Raw genomic sequence first — 19,235 nt, forward strand, 5'->3', positions numbered from 1 at the left:
GAGTAATTACTTTGAAAAATTGCTAAATGAAACAAGCAGTGATAGCACAGTGGTAAAAAAACACTCAACAGGCATCGTTAGCGCACTGAGGGTTTAATCTTGGTGGGGGGGGGGGGCAAGTTGAGTAGACAATTTGAGAATACATGCTATGCATCGCATACGACCTATGACTGAGCATCTGCAATGATCGTTAATTCATAAGTAGTATAGAAATAGAAAACACAACATATATAAAAAAATGAATTTTATTAATTAGGAAAAGATTTTTGTAAAATTTTCTATTGTTTTTTTCCTTTTTCTTTGGGGGTGGCCCTTTTTTGGGTGTGCCACTGACAGACATGCAGTCAGGAATACATATTCATACTTGAAGTAGAAAAAGCTGTTAAAAGTCTGAAATGTGGAAAGGCAACAGGAGTAAATGATATTTGACCAGGAATGCTCAAGTATGGAGGTATAAAAGTCTTACAGCGGCTGCACTGCACTGCATAGTTCAAAAGCATGTGGACAAAGAGACGAATTCCAGATGATTGGAATAGAGCTTTCATAGCACCCATATATAAAAAGGGAAATAAAACTGAATGTGAGAATTATGGAGGTATTTCTCTACTGAGTGTTCCTGGTAAGATTTATGCAAGTATACTTGAGAAACGATTGAGAAGGATTGTGGAAGAGCAGCTTGGTGAAAAACAAGCTGGATTCAGGCAAAATACAGGCTGTCAGGCTCAGATATTCACTTTATGACAAATAGTTGAGAAATCATGGGAATATAACAATGATCTGTATTTAAGTTTTGTAGATCTGGAAAAGGCATCTGACAAGGTGCCAAGAGAGAGAGAAGCTATTTGAAACACTACAGTTATATGGTGTCAATTGAGCATTATATCAAGCAATACTTAGTCTTTATTTTGAGTCAGCAGTTAGAATTGAAGGAAGTACAGAAAGGTGGTTTAATGTTAAATCTGGTGTCAGACAAGGATGTACATCATTCCTTCTGTTATTCATTATCTATATCGATCACATTATGGAGGAAAGCAGCATTAAATCTGATATCAAAATTAGAGATGTTAATCTCAGCTCTTTACTTTATGCAGATGATGTTATACTTTTAACTAAATCCAGTACAAGTCTGCAAGATTCCTTGATTTCCAAGATTTCATGTCTGCAAGATTCGTTGACTAAATTGAATAACTGTTGTAAGAAATTTTGTATGAAAATTAGCAATAACAAGATAGACCATGAAAATAGACAGAAACATTGAAAATATCAACTGCATTGTGAATGGAGAACCTATAGAACAAGTGAAACATTTCAGCTACTTCGGCACGAATTTTAGTGAAGATGATAAATTAAATATGGAAATAGACAACAGAATCAACAAAGCTAGTAATGGTAGGAAGTCAACTGAATAAATTTATATGGAATAAGAGAGAAATTAGTCAAAACACTAAATTAGCTGTATACAAGACAGTGTTCAAACCAATTTTAACTTATGAATCTGAGAGCTGGATCAGAAGTTTACACTTGACCAAAGACTAGAGACTGCAGATATGAGAGCCCTGAGAAAGGGGCATGAACAGATGGCATCAATGGCAATATCATATTAAAAATAACGATATTAGGAAAGAACTTGACATTGTTAGCATCTAGGAATGTGTTAGCAGAGCTAATCTCAGGTGGTATGGTCACTTAAACAGAATGGGAGAGGAAAGATTAACAAAACGTGTTCTCTGACAGGTTGGCAGGAAAACGACACAGAGGAAGACCAAGATATATTTGGATTGATATGGTACAAAGCGCCTTAGAAGATAGATATATAAGATTTGATAATGTTGGTGTCTTGACAGGTAAAAGATTAATTTGGAGAAAAATTGTAGATAGGAAGTTAGTAATGATATAAATTTTTCATGTAGTACTATCATGCCTGTACACCCCTTGAAGGTACATGTCAGGAATTTAATGATGATGATAAAACCCTTTAATTTCATGTTTTATCAAATTGTAATAATTTGTTCTTTTTCTTTTAGGATATATAAGAAGAGTTGGTTTAATATCATTTTTGTTGTAGATGTTTATCAGAACTTTTCACTCCATCCTGCTCCCATAATATATGCAAGTATGAAATATCTTTCATATTATTGAGAGTATGGTATATTTCAGAGTCAAACATAATCTAGTAGGAATAATAATAGGTATAGAAATACTGACACTGCATTTCTATTCAGCCTGTCCAAACATTATTGGGAAATGTAATTAGCAAACGATATCTTGAACAAATGGTGGAGTGTAACTTATAAGTGATGAGTTGTTTTCTCTCAGAGTAGAGAATATGAAAGGAAATGACACTGATGGTTTTGAAAGTATATGGTGTGAGTTGGAGGTGGGCAGGACAAGATATTTAATCAAATGTTTCTATAGGCAAACACAGGAGGTGGGGATAAACTTTAGAATTTCTGGGATTCTCAAGGGATATGCATCAAGGAGAAAGGAATTTATGTTGAATTATAAGGCCATGTGACTATGATAATCTTAGAAATCAGCTAGAGACAACTCCATGGATGGAAGAATTGAAAGGAAGAGATATCAGCACTACACGGGAGCTAGTGCAATTGCAAATTTCAGTTCTCAAGTGAAAAAGATAACACAAGTGTGAGTTTGATGACTAATGAAATCAAACAGGAACTGCAAATGAAAAAAAAGAGTTATTTAAATTAAGGGGATATTAACCACATTGTTTTAAAACTGAAAAGAAACTCAAAGATCGGAATCAAAGAGTTTCATGCTGAATATAGTAACTATAAAAGTATCGGCGACTACTAGCATAAGCTAAAGCACGTAGTCCAAGTATGTAGTACAAACTAGGGCAACTCATAGCAAAGGTGGAGAAAGTTCTGATCGCTATTCTTAGTATTTTCCATAATGTAAAACCCATCTCCTAGAGATGTATGATGTTATACATTATGGTGGGTGATTACTACCCAGACCGGTTTCGATCTTTATTGAGATCTCATCAGTGAGTAGCTAGACCAAAAATAATCCTAAGGGTATAGCGAAAAGAACTTATAAACTCTGCTATATGAGTTGTCAAAAAGGTACACCCATAAATTATTTAAAATAAAGAGCCAATAGGCTTCATTTTGGCGATGTAAACATTATTTAAATTAATTTAAATAATGTTTACATCACCGAAATGAAGCCTATTGGCTCTTTATTTTAGAAAAAAAAAAGGTTATGGAAAAAGTATAAAGAGAGAAGTGGAGAGCAGTTGCATGAAGAATATAAGACTCATGTCAAGGAAGTAATCAGTTTTAGTAAGAAAGGCAAAAATGGAATATGAGAATAAAATTTTTTTTGAAGTACTGCAATCCAAGGAAAATCTTAATTATTTTGTTACATGTCCAGTAGGAGGAGAAATGATTGTGGATGAATGACACTGATGGATAGTAACTTGGTTACCAGTGTAGATGACACATTGGAGCTGTTTAATGATCACTTTATTTATTGGGGTATTTCCTAGAAATGATTTTATTCCTGGAAGGATGGAGAAGAATTGAGGATTTAGAAATTCATGAGGACAATGTATTGTGAATACTAAGTACTTTTTAAGTCAATAAGACAGTGTACATAATTGATGGGGTTTTATCACATGTTTTAAGAGAATATGTTAAAGAACTGGCAGCTTTGTTGACCAGTTGATTAATGCAAGTGCATACTGGGAAACTGTTCAAAGAATGGAAGGGAGCAATAAGTGACTTTGCATAAGAGTCCTGGTAGAATGCAGGCATCAAACTATAGACCAGCTTGTTTTTCTTTAGTAATTGTTAAAATTTTGGAGAAATTAGCAAGAGATTGTATTAAACATTGGGCAGATGAGGGTAATATTATCTGTGAAGGCCAGCATGGATTTGTTAAGGAACTCCTTGTTTTTCAACTTTTCTTGCTTATTATAATCAAGTAATAAGAGCAGTTGATGAGGGAAAGGCATTTAACACCATTTTTTCATCATCAAATCCTAATATGTACCCTAAGGGGTACATATTAGGATTTGATGATGGGATATCATGACAGTATTACAAAAAATTTACCTCATTACAAACTTCCTGTTGACAATTTTATTCCAAATTAATCAGTTGTCTGTCAGGACTCCAATGTTGTCTGATCTTATATATCAGTTTTGTAAAGCACAGGCTTACTGCATCAGTCCACATAGACCTGGGTCTTTTGCCTACCATCCTGGCAAAAAACTTACTTTGCTAATCTTTCTTCTCTCATTCTGTTTAAGTGTGCTCTGCTCACACATTCCTGAATGCTCATAATGTCATGTTCTTTCCTAATATTCTTGTTTTTAATACAATGACATTATTAGTATTTAGGAATATGTTATTAGGAAAGAACATGCCATTATTAGCAGTGATTCCATCTGTTCACTACTGTAATCTTTCTGAGAACTCTCATATCAGAGGTCTTTGATCAAGTGTTTTATTTGTAACCCAGTTCTCAGATCCATATGTTAAAATTGGCTTGAACATTGTCTTGTATACAGATAGCATATAGATAGTTTCTTCTTTTAACTAATTTCTCTCTTATTCCATATAAATTTATTCATTTGATTTCCAACTATGCTATCTTTGCTAATACTGTTGTCTATTTCTATATTTAATTTGCTATCATCACTAAAAATTATACCTAAATACCTGAAATGTTTTACTTGTTCTATAGGTTCTCCATTCAGGATAGAGTTGATGTTTTTAATGCTTCTGCCTATTTTCATTGTCTTTGTATTGCTGATTTTCATACTAAATTTATTACAACAGTTATTCAGTTTACTCATGGAATCCTGCAGACTTGTATTGGATTTATTTAGGAGTATAACATCATCTGGATAAAGTAAAGAGCTGGTTTAATATCCCTTTTCTTCATAATGTGATCCATATAGATGAAGAAAACACTGAAGATAATGTGCACCTTTTTGTCACAGCCGATTTAACATCAAACCATCTCCTGTATACCGCTTTCAATTCTAACTTTGACTTATAACTCAAATATACACTATGTATTGCTTGATATTATGTCCAATTTACTATTATTACGGGCAACTCCAGGGAGTCATTAGACTCATCGAGGGAGGCCCCAAATCATATTCATCACAACTATTTGACATTCATACAGTATCTATCATACCTCGCCTTAAACTCATTCACTGTCACAGCATCCACTACAGACTCAGGGAGCGCATTCCACTCATTCACCACTCTAAAAGTAAAGAACTCAGCTCTAACACCTTTACTAACCACACTTTTGCCCAGTTTCCATGGATGTCCCCTAGTCCTCCCACAACCAGCCCTGTTCTCAAAAATATCTTCTGAATTAATTTTATAGAAACCCTTCAGTAATTTGAATGTCTCAATCATATCTCCCCTCCTCCGCCTATCAACCAATTTTTGCAACCCACAAATCCTCAACCTGTTCTCATACGGTTCATTCCACAGACCTGCTATCATCTTGGTCACTCACCTCTGGATCCTCTCCACCTCCTCCCCATCAAGAAGAAACCTAGGTGACCAAATCTGAGCACAGTAGTCTAGATGGGGTCTTATCAAGGCTCGATAGAGAGGAACAATAACCTGCTTGTCTCTGCTTGTCAACGTATTCTTCAGCAACCAAGTGATTTGATGAGCTGTTTTGGTCACTTTTGCAATGTGTCCCCTAAATTTCAATTCCTTATCCACCAACACTCCTAAATCTCGTGCCTCATCAATTTCCTGGAACAGGGTTCCACCAATGCAGTAAACTGCCGCCAATCTTTTCATCCCAAAATGCATAACCTTATATTTTGCCACATTAAACTGACATCCATTCTCCTTAGCCCAGACCTCCAATCTATCCAAATCATCCTGCAAAATTTTGACGTCATCTGCATTCACTATTGCCCTACCCAACTTCGCATCATCCGCAAACAAATGAACTGTTCCTCTCAGATCATTTCCTATATCATTTATGTACAAATTAAACAGCAGTGGTCCAAGAACAGATCCTTGTGGCACACCACTAGTCACAGGCCGTCTTGTGGACTCTACTCCCGAGTAAACCACTCTCTGATATCTCTCCGTCAACCACCCTCCTATCCATCTCACCAACCCTATGTCCATTCCCATATGCTGCAATTTACTGATTAGAATTCCATGTGGAATCCTGTCAAAGGCCTTGGCAAGGTCCAGTAGAATCACCGTAAACCCATTACCCTTATCCAGTTCAGCCGTCACTGTGTTATAATACGTGAGCAAGTTACTGAGGCATGACCTACCCTTCACAAAACCATGCTGTCCCCGATACAGTATCCCATTTTCTTCTATCCAATCTTGTATTTTCATCTTGACTATTTTCTCTAAGACCTTGACAATGATTCCTGATATGCTAATTGGTCGGTAATTTACAACAGCAGTCTTGGAACCACCTTTATGCAGCGGAACTATTTTCCCCTCTTTCCACCCGCTCGGGACTAACCCAGACCCGAGACTCAAATTAAACAAAATGGTCAAGGGTACTGACAATTCTTTAGCTGCTTCTCGTACAACACGAGCTGGTATACCATCCAATCCCACAGATGTATTGACATTGAGGTTATGCAATAAGACTACTCACCTCCACTTCATTAACCACAATTCCCGTATAATCTACTGGTTTATTCGTTTCTGCAATGTCACCACCTGGATGATATACTTTTGCAAAGTGCTCACTCAGTAACTCAACTATCTCAACTGATTCAGTTACCTCCCTACCATCGGCATTCTTTAAAATCAATCTGCCATGTACATTTTTCCTTTTACTTGCTACATATCTAAAAAACTGTTTAGGATTCTCTTTAGCCTGCATGGCCAATGTTCTTTCGTAATCCTTTTTTGCTTTTCTTACCACACTCGTCACCCTTCTGGCCTGCGCTTTATACCGTTCATGTGCCTGCCGGTCACCCTTCTCCTTAAATTCCCTCCATATTTGTTTCTTTTTTTGCAACTCAAGCTTAATGGTGTTATTCATCCATTTAACCCCTACTTGATTTATTATTCAGACTCTAGGTATACAGTCAGCCATTGCTTCATGCAAGCACTTCTTAACTACCTCCCATGCACTATCAACTTCTAGTCCTTGCAGTTGTACATGCCATGGCTCTGAACCAATCAAACTCCTAAGCTTGTCATACTTTCCTGCCCGATAATTCCACCTGTACCCTGTCTTAATTGAAAATTCTACACCTTTAGCCACCTCCCAAGTTAAGACCCTATGATCACTCTCACCGATTGGTGGCAATGTGGTCATATTTGTTACAGCCAAATCCTCAGATGTAATTACTAGGTCAAGCACTCTCTGACCCCTAGTATTTTCCATTACATGCTGTCGCAGATAGTTATCCCTTAATAACCGCATAAAATCCAGTTCCTTCCTCCCGTGTGTCCTCTCCTCACTCCAATCAATGCGACCATAGTTGAAATCTCCCATAATAATCACCCTCCTTCCACCCATTTCTTCTATTTGCTTGTGCGTACTGTCACCACCATCTTTTCCATCACCTGGTCTATAGCAGCACCCAATTGTATATTTAGTTCTGCTAGCCACAATCTCACACCAAATGGCCTCAAATGTGCTCTTTTCTCTATCCTGCAATTCAACTTCTATTCTCCTTGGCTGGAGCTCATCAGCTATCATCAACAATACTCCTCCCCCCATTTTATTCTCTCGGTCATTCCTGAACACACTATACCCATCACATTCAATCCCACTAGTTATATCATCTACAGTCAGCCATGTTTCACTAATACCTATAACCTGTGGTCTGGAAGTGCCAACCATGGCCAAAAACTCTTCCTTCTTGTTCCTAATACTCCTAGTATTAGTGTACATGAATTTAAGACCCCCATTAGCCCCAACCCTACCTTGATGCCTTATATTAACTATCCCACTCTGATTTGTTGTCCTTATTTGCTCTGGCATATTATATTCATTCTTACATTCAACTGCCTCCATAAGGACTGTATCTCTACCCCCCCCCCTAACAAATCTAGTTTCCCTGAATTTGCACATCCACTACATTCAGCAACACTTTCTCAAGTCTTCTTACACCGTAACCATTCAAATGCAAACCATCCATCTTATATAGATCCTTTCGCCCATCAAACTCATTCCACACATCCACAAATTCCACACCACTCGTCATACATAACCCACGCATAAAGTCATTTGCAATTATAGCCCTCCTTTTAAACATTTCACTGTCATACCGTGGCAAAAGACTAATCATTCTAACTCTCTCACTCTTTTCTTTTGCTACCTCAAACAATTCATTCAGGTCTTCTATCATTTCCATTTTATCTCCTTTCAAATCATTCGTACCTGCCATAACAATCATTTCTTTCACCCTTTCCTTTTGCTCTCTAATAGATGCAGTTACGTCCTTTATGGTCGCACCAGGTTGGTACGATTTTGTCAAATCCTCTACTAACACACCTCGTACTAACGAGTCTCCATACAGCACTCTATCCTTCATTTTGTACATGTTCACATTCATACGTCTATTTTTCCTGTCATACCTTTTATTATTGGTTGGTTCATTCAGTCTACTTTTGTTCATGCACTCTAGCTGCTGTTTTGCTCTTTCTATCGCACTATTCAACAACGCGATCTCACTCAATGCATCTATCTCATCTTTTTTGTTCTCTGAGAAACCATTTATACTATCATTCACACTTTCTACATTCACACTCTCACAATTTTCATGTACAACCTTGCCGTTTCTTGTCATATCCCTATTTCCTTCATTCTGAAGGTTGACAAAAATATCACACTCACGATCCGAAATACACTTCAATTCCGCATTCTCCCTACATTTTCTACACACATTCAATCCTTTATCATCATCTAACCACACTCCGACCGCACTCCGCAAAGCGTACATTTCACAGCTAGTACACTGTCTCATTTCTTTTATGCTACCGTTCTTTGATAACGATGGCGAACCTTCATTACTGGCTGCCATTTTCCTACGCACAGGTGCCATATTTATCTGTAACGTGTTTTGTCAAATTAAACGTTATAACACACCAAAAATAGACGCACTAAAATACGCAAGGCAAACAAAACAAAACTACACAATATTAAGTAATTTGTATCGATAACTGAAAATGATACTTATCTTATCTGGAGCTTGCACGAACACTACTCATTACGAATTCATCTAGCGGCGACTTCCCGACATAGATTATGTTATAAAACACTTTAGTACACTAACCACGTTAATAAAGCTCTAATAATATACCAAAATTAAACACTTAAGTCCATTAAATTGAATCCAAAACACCAATAAATCAACAAAAAACACAAATCTCTCAGGAGCTCTCCGATAGCACGTCCGTTCACCAGCTTTACATCATATACTTTTGTAGCATTTGAACAGCTTTTCTCCATACCTTGTCATCATTTTTTTTCACAAACCCAGTTTATTCTTCTCTCAATTTCTCTTTCACAATTTTCCCTAGCCTTTCTTAAGTATGCTTGCACATAAATCTTACCAGAACAGTCATAAGGCAGTTCATCTGTAATTCTCACATTCAGTTTTAATTTTCCTTTTTAGAAACGTGTACTATTAGATCTTTAATCCAATCATCTGAAATTCGACCCTCTGACCAGACCTTCTGAATTATGCAGTCTAGCCATAGTAAAACTTTTATACCTCCGTATTTGAGTTTTTTGGTCAAATAGCACTACTCCAGCTGGCTTTCCACATTTCAGGTTTTTGATAGCTTTTCTACCTCAAATATTGATATGTACTCCTGATTGCATTCTTCTTCAATGCCTTTCACCATTATTTTATCACTGCTTGTTTTTTTTAACAGTCTTTAAGTAATTACCCCAGATCAACTAGAATTTCTTTACCTTCAGTTTTCAGACCATCTTTATTATCTTTGATTCCTTTTACAGTACATTTCCTTCATTTCTAAGCTTTTTTCAGCCTCCAGAATATTTTGCCACCTTTCTGATATTTATTTTCTATATTCTAACCAAATTCTGCCCATGACTTTTGTTTAGCTAGTTTTACACAGTGCATCACTTTCATACATTTTTTTCTCTATATTCTTTCATCCCCAAGCTGACTTACTTGTTAGGAACTTTCATTACACTTTCTTCTTTTCCTCTGTCTCTTTAACTTTCTAAGTCCACTGTGGAGTTCTGATTTTTCTATCCTTGCACACAACCTCACAACATGCCTCTATGGCTAAATCAGTCAATGTTTCCTTCAGGATTTTCTGAATCTCCAAGGGTTGGTTCTTGTTTTCAAACATGATTGTGAGATTTAAACTGTTGAGAGGTAATTACAGGATTGACACTGAGGAGATTTTTGATATAGTAGAACTAAGGAAAGGAACAAAGACAAAGGCCATTCTTGGTGAGTAAGTGGCTTTTTGTATGGAGGATGGTTGGATTATGGAACTACATCATCTGATAGTGTTGTGAATGTGAAGACAGTGGACAGGTCTAAGATGGATTCTAACAATGTCTTGTAACTGTGGGGGAGGTCTTGAATAATAATAATTATTATTTGTTACTTATCCAAGTGAACTATTTTTCATTCATTGTCAGCACTATAATGTATAAATATATAATAAAGGAAGATACAAAAATAAGCAGAATAAAATAAGCTATTTTATTATATTGAACATTGAATATCATTGTTGGTTGCAAATTTTCGTTGATTGATCACATGTCATCTCTGAATTAATTGCAGTAAGCAAGCTAATTTATCGCATGATTACTGACACTTTCATGTCCTAGATAACTGTTTTTTAAAATCAGCCTTGGCTCAGATATTATTATTATAATTATTTAGGCCTTCAAAGAGACAAAAAAATCATCACAGGAGGTCCTTCCTAGGAAACACAAGTCTATCAAGACTCATCATGGGAGGTCCCTCCTAGGAAACACAGTCTATCATATCACTCCTTAAACTCATTGACTATTCTCGCTCTCACCACTCTATCAGGCAATGCATTCCATGGTTCAACCACCCTCCATGCAAAGAAACCACTCCTCACCCTCTTGCTCAGTTTCCTTTCATAACTTCCAAGGATGGCCCCTTGTCATCACTCCTTCCTGCTGTTCAACCAAGCGAAAGAACTCCCCAGTGTCAACTCTGTAACCACCTCTCAACAGTTTAAAAGTCTCAATCATATCACCTCTCCTTCTTCTATCCACCAAACTCTGCAGTCCACATTCCCTCAGCCGATCCTCATAACTAGCATTGTACAGTCCTCAAACTGTCTTTGTTATCTGCATCTGTACCCTTTCCACAGTTAATTTATCCCCTTCAAATCCTTGGGACCAAATCTGAGAATAATAGTCTAAGTGTGGTCTGATCAGGGTCTTATACAATGGAATGATAACTCTTTTATCTCTGCAGGTCAGCATCCTTCTCATTATTGCAGCAATCTTCTGTACTACCTTCACTACCTTTGTAATATGTCCCTTGAATTTCCTGTTTCTATCAATTGTCAACCCCAGATCTCATGTCTCCCCTACTTCCTCTAGTATATCTCCTCCAATAGAGTATGTAGCTTCCAATCGATGTGTCCCAAACTCAAGACCTTACATTTTGCTACATTAAACCGATAGCTCCATTCATTTGCCCATCTGTCTAGCTTATTCAAATCCTCTTGCATCACTAACCACATCTGCACTATTACTAATAACCCTTCCCAGCTTCACATCATCTGCAAACAACTGAATATCCCCTTGCAATCCACTGACAATGTCATTGATATAAAGGTTAAACAATATAGGTCCCAGTAATGAGTCCTGTGGGACCCCACTTGTAACCCTCTGCCTCCTTGAAACTGCCCCACCATACACAACTCTCTGATACCTAGCAGACAGCCAATTCTGAATCCAGTTGACTAACCTGACATCCAAACCCATGTGCTGCAACTTAAATATCAGTTTATCATGTGGCACCCTGTCAAATGCCTTTGCTAAGTCCAAGAAAATGGCAGTATATGCCTTTCCTTCATCTATTATTCTTGTAACTTTATTATAAAAGGCTAGCATATTACTAAAACAAGAGCACCCCCCCCTCACAAATCCATGTTGACTCTCACAGATAACATTACCCTCATCTTCCCAATGTTGTATGTCCCTAATTAATTTCTCCAAGATCTTAACAACTACTGATGACACACAAAATGGCCTATAATTAGACACTTCCAGTCTTCTATAGTTCGCCCATGGATTAGAGATCCCTCGACACTTCTGCGCATGTCAGAAAAAGGAAAATCCATTCCGATAATAGGGTAATCAATCTGGGATGAGTTTGTTTATTATTACAGGTCGGAAAATTTAGCTTTTCTTTTATGAACATTGTAGTTTTTAAAGTGTAACTATTTTGTTTGTGTAACAGTTGAAAAAATGTACATAGAGTATTAACAAAATTAAAAAATGTATAGCATAAAACAAAAATTTAACTAAGTTTATTTTTAAGAAAGTTTTCTATAAAATAAAAATAATTATACAGAAAAACAGAAATTTTTTCAAATGAACTTAGATATTCTAAACTTACAGTTGAGAGAACTGAGACACTTTAATGTCCTAAACCCAATTAATTATTTATGACTTGTTGTGACTCTTTTAACAAACCCATGCAAAAAAAAAATGTTGGAAAAAAAATATCATTATCAAATCCTTTTAATCTTCAGAGTCATCTGAATTGGTGTCCGAATCGCCATCGCTTTTACTTAAACTGATCACCAAAGGTTCGCATAATTCTTCGATAATTCCATATTTGTACCAATACATATTTTCCAATGAGGTGACATGAGAGCAATATTTTCCCCAGTTTTGAACTGTAATACTTTCAATCACCTGTTTTGAAAGCTTAAAAAGTTTTGACATGTCAATATCTCCAGTTACGTTGCGATGGTGAATGAAACTTTTCACTTCTGCCCAAACATGCTCAGTAGCATTAATATCGCAATGATATGGTGGTAGCCTCAAAGCTAGAAATCCATGCTCTTTGAGCATCGTGTCAAATTTAAATAGCTTAGTTGTGGGTGAATTTCTTTTGACCAAATTAAAAATTCAATTTTTCACATATCTGGGAAATGTTATTTGCAGAGAGCCAATCCATAAGAACTTGCTTCTTATTAGACCAATTTGGAACTTTCTTTAATCAAATAGAGTGATATGAAGCGTTATCAATTATAACAACAGCATTTTTAAGAAGGTTTGGCATTAGTTTTTCTTCTGCCCACTTTTTGAAGATCATACAATTCATTTGCCCATGGTAATCTCCAGTAGTTGAATTGGCTTCGTATAATAAGTTTGAATTCGGTAAAAAAAACCCATTTCTCCACCTGCACACAAAATTATTATGCGCCGCGAGGCATTTCCGGTTTGTAGCACTCCACGTTCTTCTTTAGACTGCCAACATTTTCCATAAGTTAAATTACTATCAATCCAAGTTTCATCTAAATACACAATCGGTTTTTTCTCCTCCCTGAAATGTCTTATTGCTCTCAAATACTGCGTTCTATATAAAACAATGTCATTTCGCTCCATGATAAGTTTCCTTTTAATCTGGGACTTTTTAAAACAAAATCTGATTTCATGAAGTATTTTCCTTAAAGTTTCTCTTTTCCAAGAAAAATTAATTTTTTCTTTAAGCACAGGAATCAATTTCGGAACAGTTGGCACTCTTTTCTCGACCACATAAAATTCTTGAATAGTTCTTATAATGGCTACATCAAAATCATTCAAAGCTACGGTTTCGATGGTTTTCTTTTCTCTGGCGCTTTCTTTTAGGAGATTTAAATTTTGGCTTACCTTCACCTTTTGATTCCCTACGAATTCTTTTAACAGTTGACCCCAATACGCCCTCAATTGCACTTGCATGTTTTATGACTTGAGAAAGGGGAACAAGGAGACGATTCTTTTTTGCAGAATGTTAGCACATTATTCAATATTCTTTTGCAAGAGCTACTGAAAAGTTTAACAACAGAACTTGTTGACTGTACTGGATCCATCATACAAATTAATAATAAAAAAATAATGCAAAAAAAAAAAAAGCGACAACAAAAATCAAGCTAGCACGTGATTTCGCATATCTTGGCGACCAATTCGTACATCCTTCATTTCTTTCTCCCCTTCAGCATGAATCGACTATTCTTGGCAAAATGCCAAGGAGAGATCTACAAATGGTGGACGAACTATACCTCCCTTATGCAATGGCACTGTCTTACCTTCCTTCCACTCCCTAGGCACTTTTCCCATAACCAGACTTTCATTGAAAAGCCGGTCAAAGGATCTGTCAGTTCCTTAGCACATTCTCTCAAAACTCATGGTGAAATACTATCCGGTCCCACAGCTTTACTGACATCCAGAGTGCTCAGTATTTGGAACACGTTCTCCTTCTGCACCTCTAAATCTCGAACCTGCCCTCTAGTATTAAAATTTACTCCTCCAGGATGAAATACACCAATAAATTGATCGTTGAACAATTTCACTATGTCCTATGCTCTATTCCCATTTTTATTCCACAATGTCATTCTTCCACAATCATTTCTCCTCCTACTGGCCACATAGCTAAAAAATTCCCTGGGATTTTCTTTGGATCTTAGGGCCAATCTCTTCTCATATTCCAATTTCGCCTTCCTTACCATACTAGTCACTCTTCTGGCCTGTGTCATATTCTTCATGCATCTGCTCTTCACCTGTCTCCTTATATCTCTTCCATAGCCTCTTTTTTACATGCAGCTCCTGTTTAATATTGTTTGTCATCCACTTTACACCAAATTGTGTCCTCTTCTTCACTTGTGGAATACAGCTTACTATTGCTGCTAACAAATATTCCTTCACAATTTCTCAAGCACTAATGATATCCCGGCCTTCCAATTCATCCCTCCATGAAACTTCCCCAAGTTGATGTCTAAGACTATTATAATCACCTGCCTTATAATTCCACATATGTTCCAATCTCCTTGATACTTCTGCATGTCTATTCATTTTCCAAGTCAAAACCACATGGTCACCCTCTCCAACTGGTTGGAGAGATGTCATCTCAGTTATTATCAACTCTTCTGATGCTATGACCAAATCCAAAACTCTTGAACCTGTTGTTCCCTCTATTACATGTTGCCTAAGATATTTTTCCCTCAAGAATTCTAGAAATTCCATTCCCTTATTGCTACATGCATCTTTCTCTCCCCAATTTATACTACTGTAGTTAAAATCTCCCATAACAATCACTCTTCTTGCACTTGCCAAGCTCAACTGTCTAAACATCTCCTGGTCACCACCCTTTGTGTTCCTTGGTTTATAGCAATGAATATCCCATAATTACTGAATATCCCATCTTGCCTATTTCTACCTCACACTATATGCTTTCAAAATCATTAGTGTCACTGCCTTCCAAAGCCTCCACTTTTAGAGGACATAAGTCGTCACTTATCATAAGGAGTACTCCACCACCACCACGCTTTCCCTTTCTATGCTGCTGAAAAATGCTCTACCCTGCTATTCTATTCCTGTTATTATATCCTCTTCTGTCAACCATGTCTCAGTGAGCCCAATAATCTTTGGCCAGGCTGATGCTATCAGCACCACCAATTCCTCTCCTTTATTCTGGATACTCCTGGCAATTAGCATAAAGCATAAAAATGCCACTATTTCTATACCCAGCATTATCCCCTCTAGACTCCACTGGGCTCAGCACTACCTGATGTTTTTCCCCCTTCTCCCAAGTACCCTTTCCCACAAGAGGCCACCCCTGCTACTGTCCACCTTGGGCATTCTAGTTTCTTTGCATTGACACACTGACTCGTTCAGAACAGTAATCTCTTCAGATGCCTACGTCCTTCCTCATTCAAATGCAAGTGGTCTCTCGCATACAATTCCTCTCTGTCTTCAAACACTCTCCAAGCATCCACATATTCCAAACCTCTCTTCTGACACATTCTAGCTATTATGTTATTCAATATTACTGCTCTTCTGCTCAGCTCGTCACAATCATACCTAGGCAACATGCACACTATCTGTCCTCTCTGCATCTTCTTTTGTACTACCTCCAGCAAGAATCTCATATCTCTCGCTGCCCAATTTACATTACCTCTCAAGTCATTTGTTCCTACTATCACAATCATCTCATCCACCCTTTCACCCCTCTTAATTGCCATAGCCACACTTTCTATTGTTCCTCCAGGCAAACACTCCTCATGCATCCTATCTTGCACACCGACGGATCATTGAGTCACCACACGTTACACCTCTTACCATTCCTTTTCTCCTACTGTTTCCATTCTCTCCTCTTCTATCATTCCCATAGCTCTCTCTCATTCCCTCTCTTCCACTTATCCTATTCTCTCCTCTTCTATCATTCCCATAACTCTCTCTCATTCCCTCTCTTCCACTTATCCTATTCTCTCCTCTTCTATCATTCACATACCTCTCTCTCATTCCCTCTCTTCTACTGTTCCCATTCTCTCCTCTTCTATCATTCCCTGTGTTCTACAGTTTCTATACTCTCTTATTCTATCATTCCCTCTCTCCTACTGCTTCTGTACTCTCCTCTTCTATCATTCCCAAACCTCTCTCTCATTCCCTCTCTCCTACTGTTTCTATTCTCTCCTCTTCTATCATTCCCAAAACTTTCTCTCACTCTTACTCTGATTCGCCTTGCATACATCTCTTCCATTCTCCTAATCTAATCTTTCATACTTCTCATCTCGTTCACAAGATATTCCACCTTCTCTTTCAGCTCATCTATCCCTCTCTGCAAGTTACTCACTCTTACTTGCCATTCATTTCTCCAATCAAAACCATCTCCATAAACTTCACTGTCATTCAAGCCTTCCACACTCCTGACTCTTATTTTCTCATTCATACTTCGCTCGTCATTCTCTCCTATCATACTACTCATCTCCTGACATTCATTTCCCATCCCTGAAGCAACTAGGTGAGTTATTGATATATCTAATGCATTAATTTCTTCCCACTGTCTGCATTTTGTGTATATATGCACTCCCCTTCTCTCACCCACCACATATCCAGCTCCCGAGAAGCATACATGCCACAAAGTCTTTTATTATATTCTTTAATTGTTATACTCATTTTGCTAGTGAGCCAAAATTCCCAAATTTAGATATTTTATTCACTCAACCAACCAGGAGATTGTGAGTTATCTTAGTGGGTAGCACTTCTGCTCTCTAATCCCACTGGAGATATGGATAGTTGTGAAATCCTTTCGGTGGCAGTTTTCATTGCTTGATATGAGACACTCATCTTACTTATCACGACACCTTAAATGACTTGAAAAATTTTCATTCTCTGTAGCAACAATTCTGGGTTATACCCACTTAATAGTATACTTAATGTATGTGATAGGTGTATGACTTAATGCACATGGAATTCACATGAAAGAATACAGTGCTTAGTTTTGATTTTATCAGCCTTCCCTATCGTCTTCAGGATACATAGATGTTGAGCATATTCCAGGACCTCTCTCTCTTTCTCCCCTTAAATATCCTTCCATGCCCATATCCTGGTTTATTTAAATTCTTGAATCCTGCTGCTTTCCCATAAATCCTTTTTTTTTTTTGTTTGTATATGTTAACATTCTTAGCAGAATAATCCATTTCAAAAAAATTGTAATTTTTTCTTATTATGACATGGAAGCCTATCCACCCAAAACAATTTTTAGATTTTCAAGTATTGCAGTTTTCAGCAATAAGTTATAGACATTAAAATTCAGAATTTATTTTTATAGTAAGATATGTGTCACTTATTTGATGACAGAAAAAAAAAGTTCAAATATACTTTTCTATATACTATACAATATTCTTTTCATATTAAAACATGCAAATGCATGCAGATTAAGTGAGTAATTCAAGTTAACCATGTTTTTGTACTTCAACTTGATATATTCTTAGGTTTTAAAATGTGATATTAATATTTCAGTGATAGTGCTCATAAATGAATTAAAAAGTAGTACTCAATACTGTCAAATTTATTAGCACTATCATTAAAATCACATTTTGAAAAACATGTATACAGGGTGTTCGGGATAAATTTGACAGTTTCGTAAGGAAAAAGAAAATCTTCTTTGTATCTATTAAATTTAATGAATTGACAAAAAAACATTACAGGCAGAGTTAATTACAATACTATCAACAAGATTTACTCAAAATAACCACCATTAGCATCGATCACAGCTTCAATTCTGCTTCGGAACCTCGAACAAGCTGATGCTACAGTCTCCCTGGGAAGGGCCGCAAAAACTGTTTTAATTTTATCCATTAACTGGGCTTTTGTATTACTGGAAGTGCGATTGGTGTCTTTTTCAACTGCGCCCCATACAAAATAATCCATGGGGTTAAGGTCTGGGGAGTTTGGAGGCCAAACATTTGGACTGGTGAAGTCGTAGAAATTTTCAGACAACCATTTTTGACTTTTCCCAGAGGTGTGGCAAGGGGCCGAATCCTGCTGCCATACATACGGCCTACCATTGGCTACCCTTGTTATCCAGGGCTTGACTACAGTTAGCAACTCCACGAACAAAGCCCGAATTCCAATGCCAGGGTTCTTCAACACCTGTTCCTGCAGATTTGCGAGGAATTCTGCTGTACGAACGCAATCAGATCGTCTGCTAGGGATCTTTCTTCTTGCTACATCCTCGTAGTCACCATTGCAAGTCTCTGGTTCATTCCTGATTGTTTTTACTGTATTCAGGGAGCATTGGGCAGCAGTCGTAATATCCTTATTTTGATGGCGGGCACGAATCATCATGATACAAGTTATTCTCTTCCATGATTCAGGTGGGTTCCAGCTATCCATCCTTTCTGACATCTTGTATATGAATGAAGAAGGGTCCAAACTTTTAAATGAAGAGAAGTGTGTGTTAATACATGTAACTTACGGAAAAATATAATTAATTATAAATATGTCAAATTTATCCCGAACACCCTGTATATCAGAAGTGAAGTGCAGTATAATTTTTAAGCTTTATCCTATTTATAAAATAACTTCATTTTAACTAATAACCTCATTAATTTATGTAATTAAAGTGGTAAGGTACTTATTAAGTATATGTTATGTTTTCTCTTACACCAAGATTATTGTTTATATAGCACAATATTAGTAGAACCAGAATGTGAAGCTGTCATTACAGACTGTGGTGATATTAAAATCAAGGTATTAATTTCACTGAT

The 19,235-nt window shown here is 36.9% G+C and overlaps 1 protein-coding gene across 1 annotated transcript in view; it reads left to right on the forward strand.

The window, feature by feature from the left end:
- The window catches only part of LOC150103198 (5-oxoprolinase), a 368,797-nt gene that overhangs the window by 187,544 nt on the left and 162,018 nt on the right, over nt 1–19,235 (forward strand). Inside the window, exon 18 of the mRNA XM_090398524.1 lies at nt 19,155–19,218. Within this exon, the coding sequence (XP_090254650.1) occupies nt 19,155–19,218 (64 nt within the window). The remainder of the gene's footprint in view (nt 1–19,154; nt 19,219–19,235) is intronic.

The sequence above is a fragment of the Typopeltis vanoorti genome, chromosome 9, assembly GCF_054136105.1.
Source record: "Typopeltis vanoorti isolate ZY-2024b chromosome 9, IOZ_Tvanoo_1.0, whole genome shotgun sequence".
In the NCBI taxonomy this organism is placed as follows: Eukaryota; Metazoa; Arthropoda; class Arachnida; order Uropygi; family Thelyphonidae; genus Typopeltis; species Typopeltis vanoorti.